The sequence below is a fragment of the Fundulus heteroclitus genome, chromosome 3, assembly GCF_011125445.2.
Source record: "Fundulus heteroclitus isolate FHET01 chromosome 3, MU-UCD_Fhet_4.1, whole genome shotgun sequence".
Taxonomy (NCBI): Eukaryota; Metazoa; Chordata; class Actinopteri; order Cyprinodontiformes; family Fundulidae; genus Fundulus; species Fundulus heteroclitus.
Genome location: NC_046363.1, coordinates 37,715,236 through 37,739,251, shown reverse-complemented (window position 1 = coordinate 37,739,251; position 24,016 = coordinate 37,715,236). Strand labels below are relative to the sequence as shown.

The 24,016-nt window shown below is 37.2% G+C and overlaps 1 protein-coding gene across 1 annotated transcript; it reads left to right on the top strand.

The window, feature by feature from the left end:
- Positions 1-7: 7 nt before the first annotated feature.
- On the top strand, positions 8-20,098 carry nek10 (NIMA-related kinase 10). Its single transcript, XM_036135320.1, has 35 exons — positions 8-493; positions 609-761; positions 851-911; positions 1,035-1,168; positions 1,972-2,067; positions 2,146-2,230; positions 2,336-2,377; positions 2,475-2,553; positions 2,649-2,716; positions 3,043-3,122; positions 3,198-3,284; positions 3,407-3,631; positions 5,701-5,834; positions 6,249-6,310; positions 6,406-6,477; positions 6,568-6,632; positions 7,097-7,199; positions 8,001-8,129; positions 8,233-8,370; positions 8,458-8,503; positions 8,600-8,721; positions 9,748-9,850; positions 9,945-10,020; positions 12,321-12,450; positions 12,539-12,609; positions 12,691-12,892; positions 12,968-13,043; positions 15,209-15,254; positions 15,414-15,451; positions 15,600-15,700; positions 15,841-15,951; positions 17,234-17,330; positions 17,521-17,564; positions 18,066-18,121; positions 18,387-20,098. Exons 2-35 carry the CDS (start codon positions 664-666, stop codon positions 18,433-18,435), a joined length of 3,126 nt encoding a protein of 1,041 aa, XP_035991213.1. The 5' UTR covers positions 8-493; positions 609-663; the 3' UTR covers positions 18,436-20,098.
- Positions 20,099-24,016: the final 3,918 nt, after the last annotated feature.

Sequence of the window (24,016 nt, the reverse complement as noted above, 5' to 3'; positions counted from 1 at the left end):
ATGTCAGCGTAGGGGAGGCATTGTAAATCTCGTGATATCTTGAAATTCCTTTCAGTAGAAGTGCGCTATCGCGATAAGTCATAAAACCACAACCTTTTTAGAAGGAAAATAAACTCCACAAACCGGACCAGTTTTATTTAACAGAGCGCTGAAATCGTCATTGTCAGAACGGTAAATTTTCGGGGTTTTTTTATCAAACGTTTTTTAAATCAACACTAACCAAGATAAATTAATAAATTAGAAAAATACTTTTTTTATAACGCCAAAGTGCCTACAGACAGCTGCTGGCGTCAGTTGTGCCCATGGCAACCAAGACAATGTAGAAAAATTCGCCTTTCTTTTTTGTTATCAGCTAATGTTGGAGATCTCCGCCTTTCTGCGAACATAACATATATAGCAAGTAACTCGAAAATGTGATGCAATATTTGCATTTTTCTGAATAAGGATCGTTTTTTTGTTTTGTTTTTTTTTTTTCCCCGGTGTTGGAAACAGGGTAAGAAACCTACCAAGTTTATCTGAAAACACGACATTTTCAGACAGTTTTTACTTGCCCAAACATCTAACATTCGTGTGTGTTTGTTTTTTATCCGTTGAATTGTTGACTGTAGGGCTAAGCAAGCTAGATAAAATACAATTTGGCTAAATTGAGACCGTATTCTGCTCATGGAAACAAAATGTAAAATGCTGAAAATGTCGAACTTGGCTAAGAAAGGGAGACCAGAAGAAAAGTTGCCTCTAAAATCCACAGCAATCCAAATCAAGTAAGGCGGGTTATCTCCTCATTTAACAATTTAACAATTTATTTCCCCCATCTGATAAGAACAAATCACCTGATAAGCATGTTTTCTAGGGCATCTTGTGATCTCAGGAGACTCCAGTCCCTGCTTGCCAAAAGCAGCTCCAAACAAGAGGTGAAGAGCGGCACGTGACGCCACACTGCAGCAGCGTGTCTAGACATTCAGATAATAGACATACCTGCTCATTTTACTCCTGTCAGCAGCAGGTTGTACTTTGGGACTTTCTCTGTGTTTCAGGTGTCAACACTGAGTCATAGTAAAGCAGTCAACAGCAGAGCTACCAGATCCTTACATTCTCCAAAACACAAAAGCAGGCTCAGGAGTGAGAGTGGTGACTCCAACGATGAAGTGTCTCAACTGGAAAAATTCAGGTTTCCCTCCCACAATATATATATATATATATATATATATATATATATATATATATATATATATATATATATATATATATATATATTTTTTTTTTTTTTTATATATATAAGTCCAAAGCTAGTTCAGTGGCTGAACATTATAAACTTTCCTCTGCTGACAAGCTTTATTGAGGTGCTGGTTTCATTTTCCAGCAGAATTTGGTACCCACCCCACACTGGAAAAAAAAAACAACAACAGGTTTTATGACCATGGTGTCACTGTGCTTTATTGGCCAGCAAACTGGCCGGACTCAAGACGAGAAAAAGTGAATGTAAATGAATGTATGCACAAATCTTTTCAAATTATAGTAAAAAGTTAGGTATTTTTCTTCTTAGAGAGTCTTACGGACAGTGGTGAAGCTCACTTTTGTTATTGTAACTGAATTGTTTATCATACACAAATAAATGAAAAATAAGATAACTCAATATCCAAAAAATAAAATAAAGACTTGTAGCTTGTAAAGAGTCTGATGATAGTTTTAGTAAAGTGTATCATCTGAACACTGGATGAGCTTTTTTATTTTAGTTACATTTTATTAAGCCTTTTTGAAGGTAAGTGGCATCCTCTCAGAAGCCCTGTCACTATACAGTTATGGCTTGAAAAACACCCCTAATGTAAATATCAGCTATAGCCTTTGACGTTAAATAAATGCTAGTGATTTGTAGTTTTTCCAAGTGTTACCATGCAAACATTTCTCTTTGTATAATAAAACCTGTGTGCAGTCCATTTGTAGTTCAGTTAATTAAGCCTTTCTCTTTTGCAGCATAGCATACAAAGACCAAAGATGTTTCAGTAGTCACCCTCTGGATAAACTGTTCCTGGACATTCTTACATCCCTGGTCAAGAATCGACTCTGCAGGTAAATTATTATTGAAGCACTTGAGAGTGTTATATGTTTTCACATGCAAGGCATTAATACAATTTCCTATATTAAAAGTGAATGGATCGACCATGCACCACCCGAAGCTGTTCATAGAGTTCTTGTCTGCCTTCGACTGCTGATCAGAGATCCCAACTATCAGGCACAAACCAAAAATAAATCTAATTTAAGTGTTTTTTTTTCTGTGTTTCTTTTAGATCACACTTTCTGTAACACTTGTTTCCTCTTTTTTTTGGTGTTTCTTCAGGAAATTCTTCACCAGCTCAAAGGCATCAGTTTGCTTGCCAGGGTAAATGCTCTAAGGTTTTATATTTATAACCTCAAACGACCTCTTCATCCAAATATATCTCATGCCAGGCTTGTTTTGGCCCTCTGCTTCTCTGCAGTATATGGAGTCTGTCACTGCCAAGTACATATCACGCGGTGAGGAGGTGTTCGATAGGCAGAAGCTTGTTACGATGACCTGTGAGTACTCCGCAGGAGGAATCACAGAAACACTAAGCTGCAGCTGAGTCTGTCCTTATCAACAGCAGCATGGCTGATTTTTACATCTTTTACAGACATGTTTCAGAAGCTGTCCGCTGCTGATAATCAAAGGTTCTGGGTCATTGAGAGTGGTGCACATAGGGTACGGTAATTCTCATTTTACATGCGCAGGCCTTTTGTCCAAAGCAAATTATTTCTATGACTGCTAGTTTGATTAATTTATGGAATTTTAATGAAAGGAGCATAAGAATAGTACTATTCATTTCCTGTTAATCTTCAAGCAACCGTCTACACGCAAAAATGTTCTATAACGTCAAATATATATATATATATATATATATATATATATATATATATATATATATATATATATATATATATATATATATATATATATATATATATATATATATATATATATATATATATATATAGCAGAAAACAAATTTTTACTTTGAACTTGGTCAGACCCTGGTGAAGCTCCTCTCCACAACAGACTGCAGTGTGTTACAGGGAGCCCTTCTTGCACTTACCGCTTTGGCTGAGAGGTATGAAGACCTTTACAATCAACCTTGAAACATATGTGACATGTATAAATGTTCAAACGTCCTGTTTTTCTGCAGCTCTGAATGCAGGGCAGTAATCGGGGAGCCACAAGTTGTGGATTGCCTTCTTGTAATACTGCAAGAATATGACCTGCTCTCAAAGAGGTTACACATTTAAGCTAATTTCTTTGTTGATGCATTTCCTAGTGCGGTAAAATATGGTAGAATGAAAGTTCTGCCGACCCTATGATCCACATAATCCCTGAGCCTCGTCGCGTTTCCGGCAGAATGAGCGCTGAGTTGCTGAGGCTCTTGTCTTCGGTGCAACATGTGAGGAGCCAGTTAAAGGAGCTGGACGGAGTGCCGGTGCTGCTGAGCCTCCTGCACAGCAGGAACCAGAAGCTGCTGTGGAGCGTCACCTGGGTCCTGGTCCAGCTGTGCGAGGACCCCGACACCAGGGCCGAGATCCGGAGCTGGGGGGGAGTGCAGCAGCTCCTCCGTCTGCTCGACGTGTAAGTTTTTACAGGTTGGATTTTATCGTAATCGTCCGTGGTTAACTGGGGTTTGGACAACTGGAACAGAAGATCATTGTTGGTAATGCAGAACTATAGACGTTATTATTTATGTGGTTAGTCCAGCAGCATAGTGCTGGAAGTTCAAAACATTAAAGAATGGAGAGGAATATCATAGAAAAGGCCAAGAAGAGGTGTGGTTATGCTGCTCTGTCTTTGTTTTATGAAGTACAATCAAATGTGTCTCCATTTCACATAAGTTAAACACTTTGGTATAACAAGATGAGTCTTGTTGTGAACAAGTTACATTCTTTAGGGAGTAGAATATTCCCACCACTATGTCTAAACCTACCCTGCATACAACAGACATAAACATACAGGGCCCTTCATATTTATTAGCAACCCTACTAGGAATTGTAAGAAAGATAAAAATACATTTGATGATTTATTACACACTGCAAAAATGGAATAAAAATAAGTAAAATGTTCATAAAATGAGTGTATTTGTCCTTAATTTGAGCAGGAAAATAAGATGATTTGCCAATGGAATAAGATTTTTGCATTTAAAATAGGAACAATTTATCTCCATCATCTTATTTCAAGTGCAGTATGTCTAATTATCTTATTTTAGGGGTCAAAATACTCATTCCATTGGCAGATAATCTTAACTACCTGCTCAAATCAAGGACAAATACACTAACTTTAAGAACATTTTACTTATTTTTAGTTCTGTTTTTGCAGTGCAGGAAGGTCTCCCTCTGATAATTTTAGAAAATACAAATCTTTAATTTTAATACATTTATTCAAAGGGGAGAAAAAAATCCCACATTTAAATCCACACAGATTTGGACAATTTTGGACCATTTTATTTCTGAAAGACCCAGTGGTGACCCATTTTCAGCTCTATGTCACAGGCCATAACATTTTTATATAACATGTTGTGGAATTTTAAAAGAGCTTTTTGTGTGACTCCTCTTACCTTTTGAAGATAAACAGGCCAGCTGCATCACAGATCCTTTAATGCACTAAACACTGGGTATGGAGTAGATTTTCCACATATTCATCACTTGTTTCGTGGCCAGATCTACCTGGAATGTTTGTTGCACAAACGTTTGGTTTTATCTGAACAAACCGCATCATCCCAATTAAAGCCCCATTGGTACTTAGCAAACTCCACGTGTTTACGTGTGTGGTAAAAGGATGTAAAAGGCTTTTTCCTGGCAACTCATGCCACTGATACAATCTAATGGCTGTTATGGAGATTCAGGGACCTCGCTTTTTGCTGCAGTTCTATAACAGAGAGCTTTGGTGTTTATTAATATCTCCTTTAACGTCCTTCTCATTTTGTGTGGTGGCAAGCTACACTTGGTACCTCATCCAGCCTTGTTTTTCCTCAGTTCCACTTGTTTTAAACGTTTTATCTCTTGCTTTGACTGTAGATATGATCAAGTTTAAGTAGCTATTTTCATGCACCCCTTTCCCAACCTATCAATATCAACAAACATCTGCCTTATTTAGCCTTAAAAATAAAAGGTATACTTAAAGAAAAAAGGCTTTAGTTACATTTATTAATTTGTGGAGTTCAATAATCGAGGCACAATTGTGTTTAAAATAATTCTTTCCTAAAATGGTATTTGACCATAATTAGGCCATGTACTCAAATTAAAGGTTAGATTTTTCCAGAATTATGCTACTGCAATTAAAGGAGATTTTCTTCAAGGGCTTAAAAAAGAGAAATTTTATATATATATATATATATATATATATATATATATATATATATATATATATATATATATATATATATATATATATGTATGTATATATATACCAGGGGTGTGAAAAAGTTTGAAGAGTGATATATAAAAAAGAATTGTGCAAAGTCAGAAATATTAACAATATTAGCAAATGTGAAATGAGTATTTTCCAATGCAAATTAAAATGGCTGCTTTGATGATAAACTAATTATTACGGATTGCCCACCTGTACAAAGATAAAGCCTAAAACAGTGCCATTACTTTTTTCTTTTTTTTTTTGTCTCAGTGCCAAAATAACTGTCTCACTCACAGGCAGCACGTCTCTGACGGCTCAACCAGCGAGATGCTTCCCTCTCCCAACAATGCCCCTCAGGTCCCCAGAGAACACGCGAGTGAGGAGCTCGGTCCAAATGAGAAGTTGCAGAACGCCGCGGCTCTGCAGGCAGGTCAGCTGCCACGCTGTGAAGACCATCACACAGTGTGACCTGTAGAGGTCCATTCTGTACAAAGATTGTTGTGTTAAGATTTGCAGAGGAACGCAGTGGGCAGGAAAATGTAAAACGACGAAAGATGTTTACTTTTGCCTGTTATAAGGATAACTCTCTCTGCAGAGAGAGGTCTTATCAGGAGCTGAGAATGTAAACAGATATTTCCTGAGATATTTTCAGACTGTGTTTACTGTATCTACAGGTTTGTACATTTCCTGTCTCAGAAGTAGACACTACAAAACAGTCCATTGTGTTTAGTAATGCACACACGGATTTTAAATAATTAGCAGTCCATGATTTAAGTCTAAGATCTTGAAATAATAATAATTATTGAAAAAAAGAGTTATAGTTTTGCTTCTGCTCCTGTTTCAGCCTGCTGTACAGCTCTGACTGAGCTGAGTCTGGATGACGCATCTGCTCTCCACATTGTACAGGTAAAGAGTTCCTAATCAATGGCCACAAAACATTAAAAAGAAATATCAATTTTAAACATTTCCTCAATGTGCCTTCCTTTTTTTTTTTTTTTTAGGAAAATGGTATCTCTGTTATCGCAAACTTAATTTTACCAAAAAACTGCGGACCAAGGGACACTTCTTTACAGGTGAATGCTTCATGTAACAGATAAAGAAATGTAGCAGCTGAAGGCGTCCTGTTGTCCAGCAAATTAATCGTTAATCTCCTGTTTTGGCAGCGCTACGCTTTCCGAGCTCTCAGATTTCTCTTTAGCGTTGAAAGAAACAGGCATCTGTTTAAAAGGTAATGGCACTGAGACATTCATGGGCTACTTTCACCTTCAGGTTTTGACTTTGCATTTTGGTTTCTTGGTTTCAGCGGTCATTTTCTGTTTCTAGTGAACTTTACTTTCAATTTTAATGTATTAAACTTGTTTGTTCATTCCAGTTGGTGTTTTTGTTTCTTTTTTGTAATTATACACAACTCTACTTAAGTATGTTTCATTGACATGTGCCTCGGTTTTGATTACTTTTAATCTAGTTGTATCTCTCTGCAATACTAACCATTGCTTAACGCTAGCTATTTGCCATCACCTACTGGCCTTTTGAGCCTATAGTAAACAGTTTTGTTCAAACCAGTGAGAGAAAGATTTTTGCAATCTTCAAATGTATTCTTTAAAACTGGCTTCTTTCTATTTGCTATGTGTCAAAGAAAGTGCTCTCATCACAAAGTTCATCAGCTGTTCTGTAACTGTTTTTCCTTTCCAGACTCTTTCCCACAGACCTCTTTGAGTTGTTTATTGATGTTGGACATTATGTGCGAGACCTCACAGCTTATGAGGAGCTACAAACCAAAGTTTCACTCTACACTGTAAGTATAAAATATATATATATATATATATATATTACACTTTCCTTTGTAAAGTTGATTAGAGTTTCTAGGAACCTCTAATTAGAAATCTACTTCCTGTTTCCTGGCGTATAAACATACATAAGGCCTATTTCTTTAAGTGGCCACTGGGTTGAACCCACATTTTGTCTCTTTGCCATGACCAGTGAGGATGGTAAGAAAGAAAAAAATATTTCTAAAGTTCACTGTTGGAGTACTGCAGCTCACTGAGTCTCCATAACAACCATCTGATGGTATATCTGAATGCCAAATGTGTTTTTTTTTTGTTTTGTTTGTTTTCTACTGGAGCAAATCCATGAAAGAACGCTCAATGACTTTAACTGGAACTGTGGTCTTTGATATATAGAATTGCACTTCATGCTCACCATTAAACATGCTGGAGCAGCAGACATAAAATCAGCCTTCTTCTACAGCCATCTATAGAAAATCCATAGAAAATCTGTACAGTGAACTAAAGAGGAATGGATGGATGGAGAAGGTGCTGATCTATTAAAGGGGCTTTTACAAGGTATGACCCACAGAGGGTTTGTAAAAAAAAAAGCACCCTCTATTTTTTAATAGATTATTTATTTCTCTCTAAATAAATTGACTTATTGGATTTTCAGTGTGAGGTTAAATTAATACAATGAACATTTTATTTAATTCAAAGCTTTTTACACATTTTTATCAGAAGAGCCAGTATGTGCATTTTTGCCAATTCCCCAGTGGGATTTGTTAATTTTCAAGCAGATAAAGAGGTGTGTGATTTTTTTTTTATTGCAGGAAGAGGAAGTCAATAGTCTGAGAGAAAACATCGAGGCCCTAGACCAGAACCGGCCTCCCCTCAGAGTAATCGGTGGTTACTCCGTATTGGACCACCTGGGCTCTGGAGCTTTTGGAAGTGTCTTTAAAGTACAATAAACATTCAGAAAACTAGCAGATTGTTCTGATTGCATTTTTGTCCTGTAATGTTATAGGAATGTGCTGATTTTCGTGTATATGCTCTCAATGACAGGTCCAAAAGCAGGTCGGGCAGAACTTCCTGGCTCTGAAGGAGGTAAACCTGCACAACCCGGTGTTTGGCAAAGACAAGAGGTCCAGAGACAGCAATGTGGAAAAGATCATCTCTGAGCTTACAATCATCAAAGAACAGGCACACAACACCGTTCCTATTTTGTTTAAAATTTGAATATATTTTCATTTATTTTGTGTAGATAGTAATTTATTTTTCCTTTTTTAGATGACACACCCAAACATAGTGAAATATTATAAAACATTTTTGGAAGGTGAGGATGGTACCTGTCAAAAACCATAGGGAATGTTTTCATTCAACACCTCCCCCACCCCAAATAAAAACAAACACTGCATGCTCTCTATTTTAGGTGACAAGCTTTACATCGTTATGGAGCTGATCGAAGGCGATCCACTGGCTCAACATTTTAATTCTCTCAAAGACAAACAACAAAAATTCACTGAAGACAGAATTTGGAACATATTCATTCAGGTATGACTTTTTTTAATTTAGTTTTTTTAATCCAGCATTTTAATGGACAAGTTCTTGTTTTACAGCAATGTCTCAACAAAAGATTTTTCAGAAACACATTTGTGAATATTTGAAAAGCTTGGCTCCACAGATATTTGAGGTAGAAGAAATCTTAGTTAAAGAGCAATACTGTGGAGGAAACAATCTCAACTTTCATGTTGACAATGCTGAAGACAGAGGTGCAAAAGAACTGTGTGACACACTTAGAGACTTTGGTTTAACTCAACATGTTAAACAGTGGACACACGAACAGGGACATATTTTAAACTTGATCATCACTAACGGTGTAAACATTTCCTAGGTCAACTGACGTTGCCCTATCTGATCACTTTTCTGTTATCTTTGAAAGCATAATTTTCAATTACTCGGTCACCCAAAAAGACATTAGTAGAAAATGCTAATCCATGCATTTATTTTTAGTAGAATTGATTACTGCAACGGTGTCTTCACAGGTCTGCCTAAAATGTGGATCAGACAGCTGCAGCTGATCCAGAACGCTGCTGCCCGCGTCCTCACTAAGATTAACAAAGTAGAGAACATTACCCCAGTTCTAAAGTCCTTACACTTTGCAATAGACTTTAAAATGCTCCTGTTAGTTTATAAATAAATACCTGAATGGCTTAGTGGCAAAATACATCACAGACTAGTTATCAGTGTATCAACCCTTCAGACCACTAAGGTCTTCTAAGCATTTAGTTCCTATTCTCCACTTATCTGGAAAAAACTCCCAGAAAACTGTAAAAGTGCTGAAACCCTGAGTTCCTTTAAATCAAGGTTAAAAACCTTTTTATTTAGAGTTGCCTTTGAATGTTAATATTTTAGTCTGTAGTCTAACTTGTCTTATATCTTGACCTGCTTCTACTGTTCTACTGCAATGTGCTTTCTTCTGCAATGTTTTCTTTTCTCTGTTCTGTTCATGTACAGCACTTTGAATTGTCTTGTTATTGAAATGTGCTAAACAAATAAACTTGCCTTGTTTTGCCTCAGATGTGTCTGGCTTTGAGGTATCTGCACAAGGAGAAGAGAATAGTTCACCGTGACCTCTCACCCAACAACATCATGCTAGGGGAGAATGATAAAGTCACCATCAGTGAGTCTGAGCAATTGCACATCCTCTTTCTGTGCTACGTTCCTGTCCCCTCTTGTTCAAAGTGTTAAACATGTATAATCCCCTCTGCTTGAAGCTGACTTTGGGCTCGCCAAGCAAAAACAGGAGAACAGTGAGCTGACGTCAGTGGTTGGCACCATCCTTTACTCATGGTGAGAAAATTTGCTGAAGCATTCGGCAGAATTTCAGTCAAAGTGGAGCTTTTACTGCCAGTTGGTGGCAGTTTTTGGATACTGCAAATTCTGCTCAAATAGCTCAAATGTTAAATATAGCAATATACTGTTGAAACCTATTACAAAACAGCTGTTTAAATATTCTTTTATAGTGGAAAATCCAATTATTCAATCATACATGCACTATTTGTAAGCTTAAAACATAGAGGTCTGATAAGGTTGATGGAGCGTTGACCAGAATGGTTATTTTAAATTTACACTAAACACCCCATGAACCAAATAGAACCCTGTAGAAAAGCCTAGAAAGAGGCAAGGGCAATAGTTTCAAGAACATTCATAGATAAGCAGTGTCTTTATAGGACCTTATAGCTCTAAGGATATCTGAAACAACGTCATTTCTATTTTAGCTCACATACAGGACCTTCACTTTTTGCCCCTCCGGTCAAAGTGTCTAAAAAGTCCTTAAATCTATTTTTTTTTTATGTAGTAGGATTATCTCATACTAAAAATACATTTGGCTTTGAAAATGTTTATTCAATTGGAAAAATACTTCTTGTTATAAAGTAATCGTCGTTTTTTTTTTTTTTTTTTTTTTTTCCAGTGCTACAATCATTGCCACTCCTGATATTTTTTTACAAAAACAAATAAAAGACGCATTTTTTTATGCCCACTCATTAAGATCATGGATGATCTTTGATGCCGTGACCCTGTTTTTCTTCAAACGCCTCTGGGAACCTTGTTACACTAATGTCCTCATGCAGTCTTGGAGATACTATGATATTTTAAATTAAAATCAGCTAAGCTCTGCTATAAAACTAAAAACGGGTCATCACTGGGTCTTCTACACAGTATAATTATCCAAAATATATGGCCAAATCATGGTAGAAATGGGTTTGGCAGACATAGAATCAACCTTCCTTCATGGCCGTCACATTCCCAGAGCTGGAGAGAATAGAGCATGAGAGGACTCTGAAAGATCTAAGATCCCTCCCTCTGTCTGATCCAACCTTTTGAAATAAGATAAGACTAAGGGGTGTCCTGATGGCAAAAGAGGAATCTGAAGTATTCAAAACATGTTTAAATCTAGGATTTATAATTTTGTTTACATTTTTTTCTTGATGCAGGTTTTTTTCCTTCAAAGAAGAAACATACTCAGATCAAAGTTTAGATTTTTCCTGCAGCTTTTATTGTCAGGTTATACTAACACAATTGAAGAGTCCTTTTATTGTGAGGCTATTAACACCTTTCCCAGGGCTGCCAATAGTTGGAAGGCTCTGTAGTAAAAGCCAGTAAATAAAACGTCCTCCCACACAGAGTGTTTTGGTAGAGGTGCTAATATGCTTTGGCTGTTCTTTTGGCAGCTCCCTTTATCGCAAGATATAAAATATGAAGCTTGTGTTTAAATCAAATTGATATTAGAGTTTGTTTAACTTTTATTTTACAAACGCACATATTTCCATATAAGAGCATTTGTATTTATCCTAGTATTGATGTATAAATAATTCTAAACTTGGACTTTTTTTATAGAAAAGATAAAGGGGACATATCTTACTTTTAAATCCTTCCTTTTCACATTTAAACCATTACGCTGTGGTCTTTATAAAATAAAACTGCAATGCTTTGGTCTGAATTTCTCATTATTGTAGCTCCACAGGCCACCCCTCCAGGTTGCAGAGCGTCTCACTCCACCCCATTCGGCCGTGTTTGTAGTTTTCTGCGAGACAGGCGTAATGAATTGAGTGGGTTAATGCACCCAACAACCAAACATTCTCACTCATTCACTTCTGCCTTTGGCATCGTTCAGCTTTACCTACAAAATCCCGGCGGAAAATAAAAATGTCAGATTTGTGAAATTGGTTATCCAGTTAGTCCGTGACCTTGTTTAGCAGCTCTGCAGTAAATGCTGTGACGTAATTGTTCAGAAATAGGTAATAGAGAATAGAGAAAACCGAACGGCTTGAAAATATGACTCAAACAAAATCTAAAGATATTTAAGCAGCACCTGGAGAGACTGCATTCAACTTTTCTGCTCCAGAGACTCCATGTACACAACATAATAATTTAAGGGCTAAAAAGTGCATGCTGCACGTTATGTCCCCTTTAATAGTGAAAATATTAAACATTTCACTTTTATGTCAGATCCATGCTTATTTAATCAGTGTATTCCAGCATCTCTGACAAACCCATAGCGAACTCTGTATCTGAAAACCTGAAGTTCCTTTTAGCGAAGAGGTATCTTTTCTGTGATCGTGTTAATGTGTTGGTGCATGTTGTGGCAGTCCAGAGGTGGTGCAGAACAAGCCGTATGGGGAGAAAGCGGACATCTGGGCTTTGGGCTGCCTCCTGTACCAGATGGCAACGCTACAACCTCCGTTCTACAGCAGCAACATGCTGTCACTGGCCAGCATGGTAGCACAACTATACAAAATGAATTTTGCTCAAATGCTTTTACTTGTACCCTCAGTAAAAGATTTTTCTTCTTCTTCTGTACGGACAGATCGTGGAAGGAGTCTATGAGCCAGTTGCAGAGGGAGTGTTTTCAGAGAGGCTCACAGATATGATCAAATGGTGAGGCTTCAGCTGCAGCCCAGACGATGTGACGCCATGAAGGTTGCCCGCTTTTAATTATCTAACTTGCTAATCGATCAGGTGTTTGAGTTCAGACGCAGACCAGCGTCCGGACATCGTAGCCGTCAGCGGCAGGATTTCTGACCTCATGATGAGGCTGATGGACGGACTGTACACCTCCCAGTACGCACTGCAGCGGAGAGCTGAGAAAGACAGGAAACGAACACAGAAGTATTTTTTGGAAAAGCAGCAAAGCAAGAATAACTACTGTCACTCAGACATGGTAAACTTGGATTCTAAAAGCAGAATTTTAAGTACTTTGCTTAAAATTCTGGCATTTACAAAAAACTTTTTGCAGGAAAGGGAGACTGAATGTTTGGCTCAAAGCTCTGCAGGCTGCTGTTCAGGCGGCATTATGCAGGCAAACAGTAAAGGTAAATGATATCAGGTTCTGGAACCCCATTCACAACTTTCTAAGATTTGTCATGAGAGATATTGCATGATTTACTTTTTACCTAATTGATGGTCATCAGCTAAAAGTTTTACAGGAGTGTTTGCTTTATCTAGCCCCCCTTCTTACCAAATTATGGCAGCTGTATGATCAATAAAAACCAAAGTGTGGATGATCAGAATGCAGCATTATAAGGTGGTTTTCTGGACTAGAGACGGCTGCCCATTATACGCTTCAGAGAATACACAAAACCTCTGTTGGGAAGTTGCAACGGTTTGTTATCGTTGCTGCAGTAAATCAGAGTAATAGGTGAAGCTTAGGGAGAATGGTAGCAGAAGTAGCAGCTTATCCATAAAGGGGAGCCTGCGCGCGCATCAGATCATTTAAAGCAGGGTTGACCAAACTAATGACCCACACTGCATGGTTCCACTTAAGTTTTTCCAATAATCTTGGTGGTGCGACTGCTGTTGTCATTGCTTTTTGTTGTTGATGTGATGCAATAAAAAATTTAATAGAAAAAAAACAAGCCCACATCAATAAGTACTGATGTATGCTCAGACTCCCTGCATATAGGATTTGTTATGTTCTACACTTCCTCCTCACAGGAGAGGGAGAAGGATTTTATTGTTAATCAATAAAAAAAAACTTTTATCATATTTATTGATGAGAAGATGAAGAAACAAAGCAAGACCAGTACTTTATATGATTTACAAGTTTGTGTGTATATACATAGATATTTTACGTGTTGTATGCATGGTTGCTTAGGAGGGCTTCTACAAAGGTGGAAGCTGTGGTGTTGACGGCTTGATGAAATTCAAATCCAGCAACAGAATATGACTTTGAACTTGCAGCAGTGATTTTCTAGCTTGCAACTGAGTCAACAATCAGAGAAAAGATAGGCCATGTCAGGCAGAGATCATGTTTTGATGACAGGGACAGGAGAGCCTCTCATACAGGTATATATATATATATATATATATATATATATATATATACCATATTATGCCAGAAGTATCGCCACTCTTTCTTGAGTAAAATATCTGGCTTCTTTATCTACTGCGAGTAACTTCATGAATACCAAATATACTTGTTTCAACCAAAATCGCACCAGAGAGTTGAAAACCTAGAGTTTATGTTAAAGTGAGACTTCTAATTTGTACAAAAGCTTTGCTATTTTAGAGTTATCTTCTATCTGCTGAGCTCATTGAGCCCCATAGAGGTCAAATGAACGTACAGTCAACAGTAGATATTGTCATTGGAAGTACTTTGCACTGTTCTAACATACTATGTATACATTAACTGCTGTAGGTCTTGCTTTTAAGTTTAATCTTGAAAAAATTATTTAGAAAAGTTTTTTTCTTTTTGTCTTTAAAATACCAGAATTTGCACATAACCTTATAGTTTTGTCTGTCCTATAATATCATTTTAAAATATTAAATCATCAGCTGTTATTAGCTACTCAGTACTTGAGTAGCCTTGTCACCGAATACTTTTTTACTTTTACTCGAGTAATTTTTTGGCTGACAGCTTTTTACTTTCACTTGAATAAAAATGTTAGCGCTACTCTTACTTGAGTACAATTTTTCGCTTTGACCAAAATGTAACAATTTATTAAAATTATGGGTACATAGGGTTGTAATGATTGAACTGGAGGACCCGATAATCAGCCGAACACAGACTAGAATTTAGAAACGCTTATTGTGAGGACTAATTGTGGCAGCTGAGGCAGGCAAGCAGAACCAGACTGGACAGGTGAACAATGGCTGACGATTCAGGCAGGCATGAGTTGGCTGAGGCAGGTATATATAGGCGGGGGAACAGGTGAGCAGAGTTGGCAGTAATTAATGGCAGCAGGTGGAGCTGCTCTGGGCTAATTGACTGGTGACTGAGGAGTGGGCTGAGCTGATTGGGTGGTGACAGATGGCCATTGGCTGAGGGCAGTGGAAACTAATTTGTCCAGAAAAGCCCAAAACAAAGCAAACAGAAACCTAAACAAAGATCATGTAGGGGTCCTAATCCTGTGTAAAGGAGACATTGGGGTTATGTCGTTTTTAATCTTTTTACTGATTCTTTACCCGTAACCGTTGACCCTGTTGGCCAGTTCATGTGTATTTTATTTACCAACTGTTGTTTTATTTGTCACTCCAGACTTGGAGCCCAGGGTTTGTGTCACACCAGATCAGATGGTAGCCTGGTAGGTGAAAACAGATTCTTTCTACTTTTTCCTCATTTGTCTTGCATTTACATTCCCATTTCAACCTCCTCTGCTCAGAGAGGAACAGACTGCTTTATGGCTGTGTGTGGACAGGTTATAACTCCATTGAACTGCTTCTTTCACTTCCTCTTTTTTCAGTGGGGATTTTACCACTTCAACGATAAAACCAAGACCAGGTATCGTTTTTAAATGGAGTTATGAGACTCAATAAAGAGTACACCACCAAAACCATTCAGTGCAGACATCTTACATATTATCTGCCCCATCCGGTATGAAATGTGTTTATTTTCTCAGCCAGGATGAGTTGTTTTCTTCTCATTTTAGCGTCCGTAGGAATCAGCATGTCACAGAAGAAACTGCGACAGATCGATGATCCCATCCAGAGGCTGCTTGTGCAGCTGCACAAAATCATCTTCATCACTCAAGTAAAGTCATTTTTGGTGTATTCTATCAATGCAAGAGCTGGACTCAAAAAATTATACAGCATTATTTCTTTAAATTTAAGTTGGTCTCTGTATGGCAGCAGATAAACATTTCTTTGGGTGGGATTTTATTTAAATTTCAGCTTCCACCAGCCTCCCACCACAACATCAAGCGGCGTCTTGTTGAGAGATTCAAGAAGTCTCTCTTCCAACTTGGCAGCGATCCTTACAACCTAAAAGTGGAGCTCAGCAAGGTTAGAAGGTTTCCAGCCTGAGTAGCGCTTAAACACAACAGAATAAATTATTTTACTGTGCAGCTGTTTAGATTAACCTTGAAATATGTTGTTTGAAAGTGGTCACATTATGGCAGAAACTTATCTCAAGTAACTCTTGTAAAAGATAACGCATCATAGAGTGTAAAAAGGCCTTAATTTGTTAAACTATGGTAAACTTTTTTATCTGAACATTGAATAAAAAGTGTACTCCCAGTGTGAAACCCAATTTTCAGGTAATCCTTTAGTGCTTCTTTACAGTTCTGTAGTTTAATGCTACCAACCGGAATGCATTGCTGTTTAGAAGTTTACAGAAACTTTCAGCAGCATGAATGTCATAATAATTTTAAGGCTTTCACATTTTCTTAACTGTTATTTTTCCAGGACAGAACAATAATACAAAATCCAACTCAGATCCTCTGTAAAAACAAGAACTGGTTTCATAAATTTAAATCTCTTGTCTTTAATCTACACAGGGTCAGAGTGATGCAAACGATCCCAAAGATATACACCCTCCTAATATTTGGTGAAATGTCTTTTGGCAGGCATGGGCAAGGATTTTTCATGATTCTCATCCTGGCAGACTAGACAGAGTTCACCCCAGTTGGTTCTGTTACTGCTGGCGGCTTATAGTCCACAAAGGATTAATTAGATTAAAGTTGGGAGTTTGGAAAAGTCTTTCCAGAAACGTGTTTAGTTCAAATCCAGTTTTGATGAGTTTGGGATCCTTGCTGTGTTGGAAGAGCCAAACGTCTCTGAGCTTCAACCATCTCGTCTGTCGACATGCTCGATAGATGGCACAGCACTTTTAATTAGAAAGCATTTCATGACGCTTTTAGTCAGTGTTGCCAGGTGCCTAAACTTCAAGTCACGTCAAATGATACCTATTGGAATTTTGTTATCAATTTATTTGAACTGCGATGGTGTAGATTCTCAGTTATCCAGGACGAGAAAATCCCACGCAGAAAACAACTGGACCTCTTCTCGTGTTTCTTGGAAGCCTTCAAGAAACACGAGAATAAGTCCAGCTACTAAAGCACTTCATGTTAGCTGTATTGAATCTGACTTTACTGGATATGAATTGGGTCTATTTCTCTAGGGATGCAATTTGTTGTTAATTGGTGCTGCATAAATCAGCAGAATTTAACTGATGTCAAAGATAAACACTTGCACATTGTATTTGTAAAGTAACTCAGTTTCTACGTGGTTTTACCTGAAGAAAATGGCCAAACTAGGAATGGATGTTCTTCATTTTCTGTCTCAGCTCGTCCAGGCGTCATCAGAGCTGATGGACCCGACCAGTTTAGACTGGCGGCCGGTGCAGCACTTTAGAGGAGAACACGTCACTGCTGACACCACAGGTACAATTACCTCACCACTGATCTGTTCATCAGGCAACAAAACAGCAGGAATTAAAAACATGCGGTGACGGGATCTGTTTTATTCCTGGCCAGTTTGGCATCAGACTGCATCTGGTTATGGTTTAAAAATATTTATTTTAATAGTTTAAAACTATTCTGAAGTTAAAATAAAATGAATCTTTTCCGACAGGAGATGAGAATCTCAGTGACGGAGTTACATACCAGCAGATGCAGGTAAGTTTATCCACGGCGACGGTGGAGTTTTATTTTTAAACCTTTTTCACATTAATTATCAAAAACAGGAAACTATAGATGACTGTGATTACAAACCCCAATCTGTCAGATAACCATCCGTTCATGTCGAAATGGTATATTGTGCTTAAACTTTTAAATGAAGGAAACAAACTAGATGGGATTAGAGCTTCAGTCATGATGGGAAGTTGATACAAGCCGTACTTTAAAAGTTTCAGTCATCACCCCAAGCGGAGTTTTAGTTAAGGTAGACTTAAATCACTAGAAGGTGGCATTAAAAATCAAAATAAATTGGAAATATATTTACAGTGTGCTCTAAACTTTCAGTAGTAGACAGACACTTTTATTTCCCTTTGTGTAACAACTCTAGTTCCTCCTGTTAAATATCTGTAGTGGAAGGTGTTTTGATATAACTTCATTTATTGTGCTGGTTGTCCTTCAACCTCCATCAATAAGTTTTCCTGCTCAAACTTTCCTTTGCAGGGAATTATTGAGGAGCTCCTGGAGGAGAACAGCTACTATGAAGCGACAAACAGCAGGTGAGGTGGAAATGTGAAAACGTTACGATCCTCCTGGACGTAAGGCAACACAAATATGAAAAATCACAATTAATCATTGCCCCATCATGGATCTGACGAGTTTCATTTAATAAGTATCCATCCGTTTTTGTTTTTGCTCTGTGTTTTTGGACTAAAGGTGAGATTCTCATACAGTAGTTAGAATCAGTTAAAGAAAGTTTAAGGATTCTCCTGCTATGAGATACATTATGCTTCTTTATTTATTGTTATTTTTTAATTTTTCTAGGGCCAAAGTTAATCAAATCACCAAGACGGGAACTGAAAGTAATCCGTAGCTGCTTTCCACCTTGCCCAGACGTTTGAATGTGACAACAGGAGTGACGAGATTCAGAAACTGGGACCAGCAGGACTTGTAAATAAGCCCATAGATCAAAGCAACATGTTGATGAAGAGAAGAAGAACAGCCGAGTGTATTAATGCGATACAAACTGACAGGAGGGTTTCTAAACCGTTCAGGACTGTAGGACGGGGGTGCTATGTTCAGTTTTACAACTGTGAGGTTCACCTGGTTTTATAACTCTGGAGAGAAACACAGCTGTGATTTTATTTTGTACTTAGAGATTTGAACTTGTACGTGCAAAGGGACCACAATCCTAAAAGAAATTTAATTTCAAAATGATTTGCACTTCCATCACACCTCAGAGTAATGAAGCTTAGAATATAATGAGTGTTCACGCCCCTGGGACCTCTCCACGTTTTGTCACGTCACAACCAGATATGTCAACGTATTCAATTTTAGATGGTTGACCCAAACTAATCGATATCTGCAAAGTTTGATAACGTATTTATCAGTGTAACACGTTTCATTTCAGGATCGCCTTGTAGTCGTACTCCGATCAGCTTCCATGTCCCTGCTGCAGAAACGCATCCCCACAGCATGATGCTGCCACCACCTTCCTCTACTGTGGGGATAGTTCAGGAAAGTTCAGTTTTGGTCTCATTTCACCAGAACACGTTTCCTGTGTCGATCAACCGAACTTCAAAAAAACAATTTTTCACGGCTTCTTTTCAAAAGCGGCTTTTTCTTGCAACTTCTCTAAAATGGTGGAACTCACATCCAGAAGCTGTGTTGTTACAGATTCTCCCACCAGATCTGTGGCTCTTTGCAGCGTCTCCACAGTCACCAAGGCCTCTTGGCCCTGAATAAAAATGCCCAGCAAACATTTCAGATCTTTATTTGTTAATAAAAAAACAAGCTAAAGCCTTTTCTAATTTTATTTGACTTCTATTTTGTATTAAACTGTCACATAAAATTCCACTGCAGCAGTGTTTGGGTTTGTAATGTGACAAAATGTGAAAAACATCAAGGTGTGTGAAGCCCTTGTACGTTCAACATAAAAAGCACGTTTGTTTGCAGGAGCAGTTTTTAGAATCGCTGCTGCGGAAACATTCGTTTCACAATCGTGCGTTTTTTTGCTTCTCACTTATTGTTTGTCTGTACAAATGTGATGTGACTGTGTGAATCAGTTTAACACTTGTGTGCATGACGACGACTGAAACCGTCTTATTTCTGTCCCGGATATAAATGTAAAACTCTGAGCCCTGCAGCTTTAAATTCTCAGGAGCAAAGTGAACTGTTTTAACTCATCGCTGCAGAGCTGCATGTGGTAACGTGCTTTTCACCTTCAGCCCACGGTTTCCTCCTCATATATCTGTCACAGAGCTGATAGGAACTTTCACTTTGATTAAGCACAGCTCAGACTTTGGCTGCAGGTGAAATCAGAATGAGGTCAGGTGTTTTTTTTTGTTGTTTTTTTTTTTGTACTTTTTGTTCACTGTAAAGGTGGAGCTGAAGAAAACGAACGCTGCTGTAGTGAAAATCCATTGTGTAAAAATTTCTATGTAACTATCGAGACATTTAAATAAATATTTTTCTTCTTAAATTTGATACAAAAATACTAATTATATTCTGTACCATCCATTATTAAATTATAAAAGCTGTTCACTATAAAATACCTCTTTGTCCTTTTTTTGTTAACATATGTAATTTCATTCAAGGCAGTTAATAGTTTTGAATGTTAAATTCATCCGTCAAATAAATAAATGTCATATAGCAGTAGCAAATTACCCAAATAAAAAAAAGTTGAAGATCAATAACTTGTTCTGGGGAGTGGTAGCCTAGTGGTTTTGGGTTCAACTTCCACAGACTGCCAGTCCCTGAGCAAGACCCTTAACCCCAGATTGCTCCCCAGGTGCGGCACAGTGGCAGCCCACTGCTCCCCAAGGGGATAGGTCAAATGCAGAGAACAAATTTCATTTGATTGTATCTTGGAATGAAAATAAAGTTTATTATTTGTTTATCATTTCTGATCAGAACATGCATTATCAAAACATTAATGGACCAGTTCAAGTGATTAGCTTTTTAGATTTTCAGCAGTAAATTAAGTGACTGGGCAGTGAAATAAACCTACAACTGTCTCCTTGTTCTCCTGATAGGATTAATTAGGTCATTTATCAGACATTATGTCAGTGTTGTTACATAATACGTTTGGAGCTTGGTAAATCATGTGGCTTCTTTCAAGTTGTAGCCATGAGGTCTTAAGGCCCCAAAGATGCATTGAATTATAATTAATTCAGTCAACTTATTTTTAAACACTACAATTCAAGCAGAGCACTTTTTATTACCGTACAGCCAGAATCAGGTAAAATTACATTTCAGTTCAGTGAAATATTCCAAATCACTACCGGGACGCTCGCTGTGATTATAACACACTTTTATTACAGCCAGATTCAGCAAATTACTTATAAAATACCACTTTTTAAACATTTTATCTAAGCTTACAGGTGGCATCAGGTTCCAAATCCCTTGCCTTGCGTTTCCGATCATGCACAGGGCAACAGTGGAGAGGAAAACTCACATTTAAGAAGAAGAAACTTTATACAAGACTTCTAGACTCGGGAACATCTGCAGATGTGCTAGGCTTAGGCTGTTGCCTATTATTTACAATAAGCCACATACTATGTGGGAAACATCTAAAAAAAATGCACAATCAAAATTGTCGGAAGCCTTTCACTTCCCTGTAAAGCAAAGCACCTTTCAAATCACTTCAAATACATTATTTTTACTTACATTACGGTATCTCAGTTACTGTGTAGAGGCATGGGGCAACTCATAGCACCGTTCACTGCAGCCACGCACTTCAACATAGAGCAGTACACTTTAGTAATAAGGTGTTTTAAGTAAATGCTGTTACTTTTTAACGCTGTGTTTGTGAATGTTGAAAAATGCTCAACAGCACAAGTCCTATAACTGAAGTAGAAAGGAAGGTTTACAGCGTAAAGAGTCCTTTAATGAGACGCAAGGACACTAAAGCGACTCTTTGTGTAAATGTTTGAAGAACTGTATCCTTCATTTATATCCCTCCTCCACGTTTATTGGGCATGATATCTGAGTTGTTTATATATAAAAGAGTTCATTAACCAGTGGTTTGATAATGACTCAAACATCCAATCTATCTCATAAACTTAATTGAGGAAGTGTTTGTTCATGACTAGTCTTTATCTGTGTTTTTTTACTCCAACAATTCAGTACTGCAAGTATTTACACATTTTCATTTACATGGGCATTTCAGGTCTGTGGATGATTTAAACTAATGCTCTGTGCAAAAGTCTTGAGTCATCATCCATCTTTTCTTCATACTTTGTTTCCAATCAGATGTTCTTGTAGTCTTTTAAAAGTGGTCTTGATCAGTAATGCTCCAGGCAACATAATGCATGTTTCATCAACCCTTTGTGGTTTTCCCCCTGATTTTTGTTCAGAACTTAATTTTTTTTTTGATTTGTTTGTTAAGCAATTTAACTCATTCAAATCACTCTGACATAAGAAGGTTTTTAAATCCAAGTTTTAAATCTGAGCTACACTAGACAGATTAGCAGAGGAACTGTTTCAAAATGGACCTTTAGGTACTTCCCAGTATGTTAAACAAAACACACTTTGTTCTAATTTCATTGGTTGAATACATGAAAAATACAAATTTAACAATGTTAAAAAATGTATAAATTAGGATTATAGACAAGGTCATTCCAATAGATCTTTTTTCTAAAAACTGGGCAAACGACAGAAAATCAAATAAAGGTTGATGGCTTTACGTCCTGAATGAAATATGTAATACATTTTGATTCCTCTTTGTAGCTTTCAAATACTTTTTATCTGCTGGACATGTCTTTTTGGGCTGATCTTAATTTATTTTCTTTGGTCTGATCATTAATTTTCAAACATAAAATGCACGGCATGCTGTGATGGACAAATACATTTTAAAAGAAGTCAAAGTCCAGGAATCCTGGAGAATAAAACTGATGATGGACACTTGAAAAGAAAACTAGAAAGTATTGCGGCTTGGAAGCAAAATATAAAAGAAACAGGGCATTGTAAAAAAACCTTTACAAGACAATGTATGTTTTTAACCTACTGGCTGGAGCATTAAATTGATATTGAACAAAATCTAATTGTATTTCTCTAAGAGAGATATACACCTTTGTGGATGTTGTGAACAGCTCAACAATGACAGCAGTTAGGGGCTTTATTCACCGCTTAACAGATCAGTGAACACTTAAAACGTAGTTCTGACGTGAGCAGTCTCTTACTGAACCAACAGGGGGCACTACGATCCTTGTAATTAAAGGACTGTTATGAGATATTAAAACACACAGAGCTGCCGGGCATGAAACTCGGCATCAACTAAATCCTCTCAGGGAGGAATAACGAAAAGGAAAGAATAATAAAACAAACTATGGCAAACTTCAATAAACAAAACATGAATAGACAAAGAAAAACATGAAAGTTTAATTTCGCAAATGAAATTTCACAGATGATAAATGATCGCATGTACATACAGTTATCACACTGTGCTGTTTTGTGGCATGAACTTAAAAAACAATGTAAAAACTCAAAATTTTGAGAAAATGTTGGCACATCAACGGCAGGCACGTGTGAATTTTTATAGTTCAAAGGACGCAGTCTGAGCCGCTTAGATTCAATAACTCAATCAAGCTCCTAATTTAAGTCATTACTGCTGAATGTCAGAAATTAGCAACTTTACTATAGGTTCAGGCTAACTTTTCCTTTATTTTCTAATCCTGGACAATACTTTTTTGGGTTTTAAAGAAACCACATTTTATTTTAGATATTATTATTTATGTACTGTAGTCCTACTTGCAGCTGTGTGAGGCTGCATCAGCATGTCAGCACAATCACAAAAGCAGTGTAGCAATCGACCTAAAACCAAAAGAACAGCTCAGACTCATAAGAACATCACTAATTTTGCAGGTATTACAAAACTGAAAAATAAAAATAAAGCAACATCATAAAGTCACAACAGGAAGAGAACAATGCACCTGTAGACAAACACGGTCCCAGAGTGCAACAAAGGCTAAAAAATCATTTTCTGGTAAATGTTCACATGTTTAATCCTGATATAGACAACAACAACAACAAAAAAAGAACAAGAAAGTATTCTCAGCAACAAAAATTCTTCATGATAATCTGTATTTAAATCATTTCATTCATAAAGTCTAAGAAGATATATGCATTTTATCTTTAGCTTACTAACATGGTGATAAATCTTTTATTATGCTGGAGTGCGATCCAACAGACTGACCTGAAAAACCGACTACTCAACAACAAGCTCATACACGACTACATCTTCTTGCACTTACAGTGGATATAAAAGTGTAAACTTTATTAAACTGTCAGGTTTTCACAATGGAAAAATAATAGAAGCTCAATAAATCATCCACACTTTTAGCATGTAAACGTAAACATTTACTGACCACTATATATTTAAATGTCTGCTCCTCATGTTTCAAGATAAAAAAAAAAAAAGTAAGTTTTTTTTTTTTCAACACTTAAAAAGTATG

Excerpts from the sequence above, each read along its gene's own strand:
- nek10 (XM_036135320.1), top strand. The coding sequence starts at position 664 with ATGGAAACAAAATGTAAAATGCTGAAAATGTCGAACTTGGCTAAGAAA. Across the intron at positions 15,701-15,840 it reads AAATCATCTTCATCACTCAA|CTTCCACCAGCCTCCCACCA; the intron begins GTAAAGTCATTT and ends TTTAAATTTCAG. Across the intron at positions 18,122-18,386 it reads TATGAAGCGACAAACAGCAG|GGCCAAAGTTAATCAAATCA; the intron begins GTGAGGTGGAAA and ends TAATTTTTCTAG.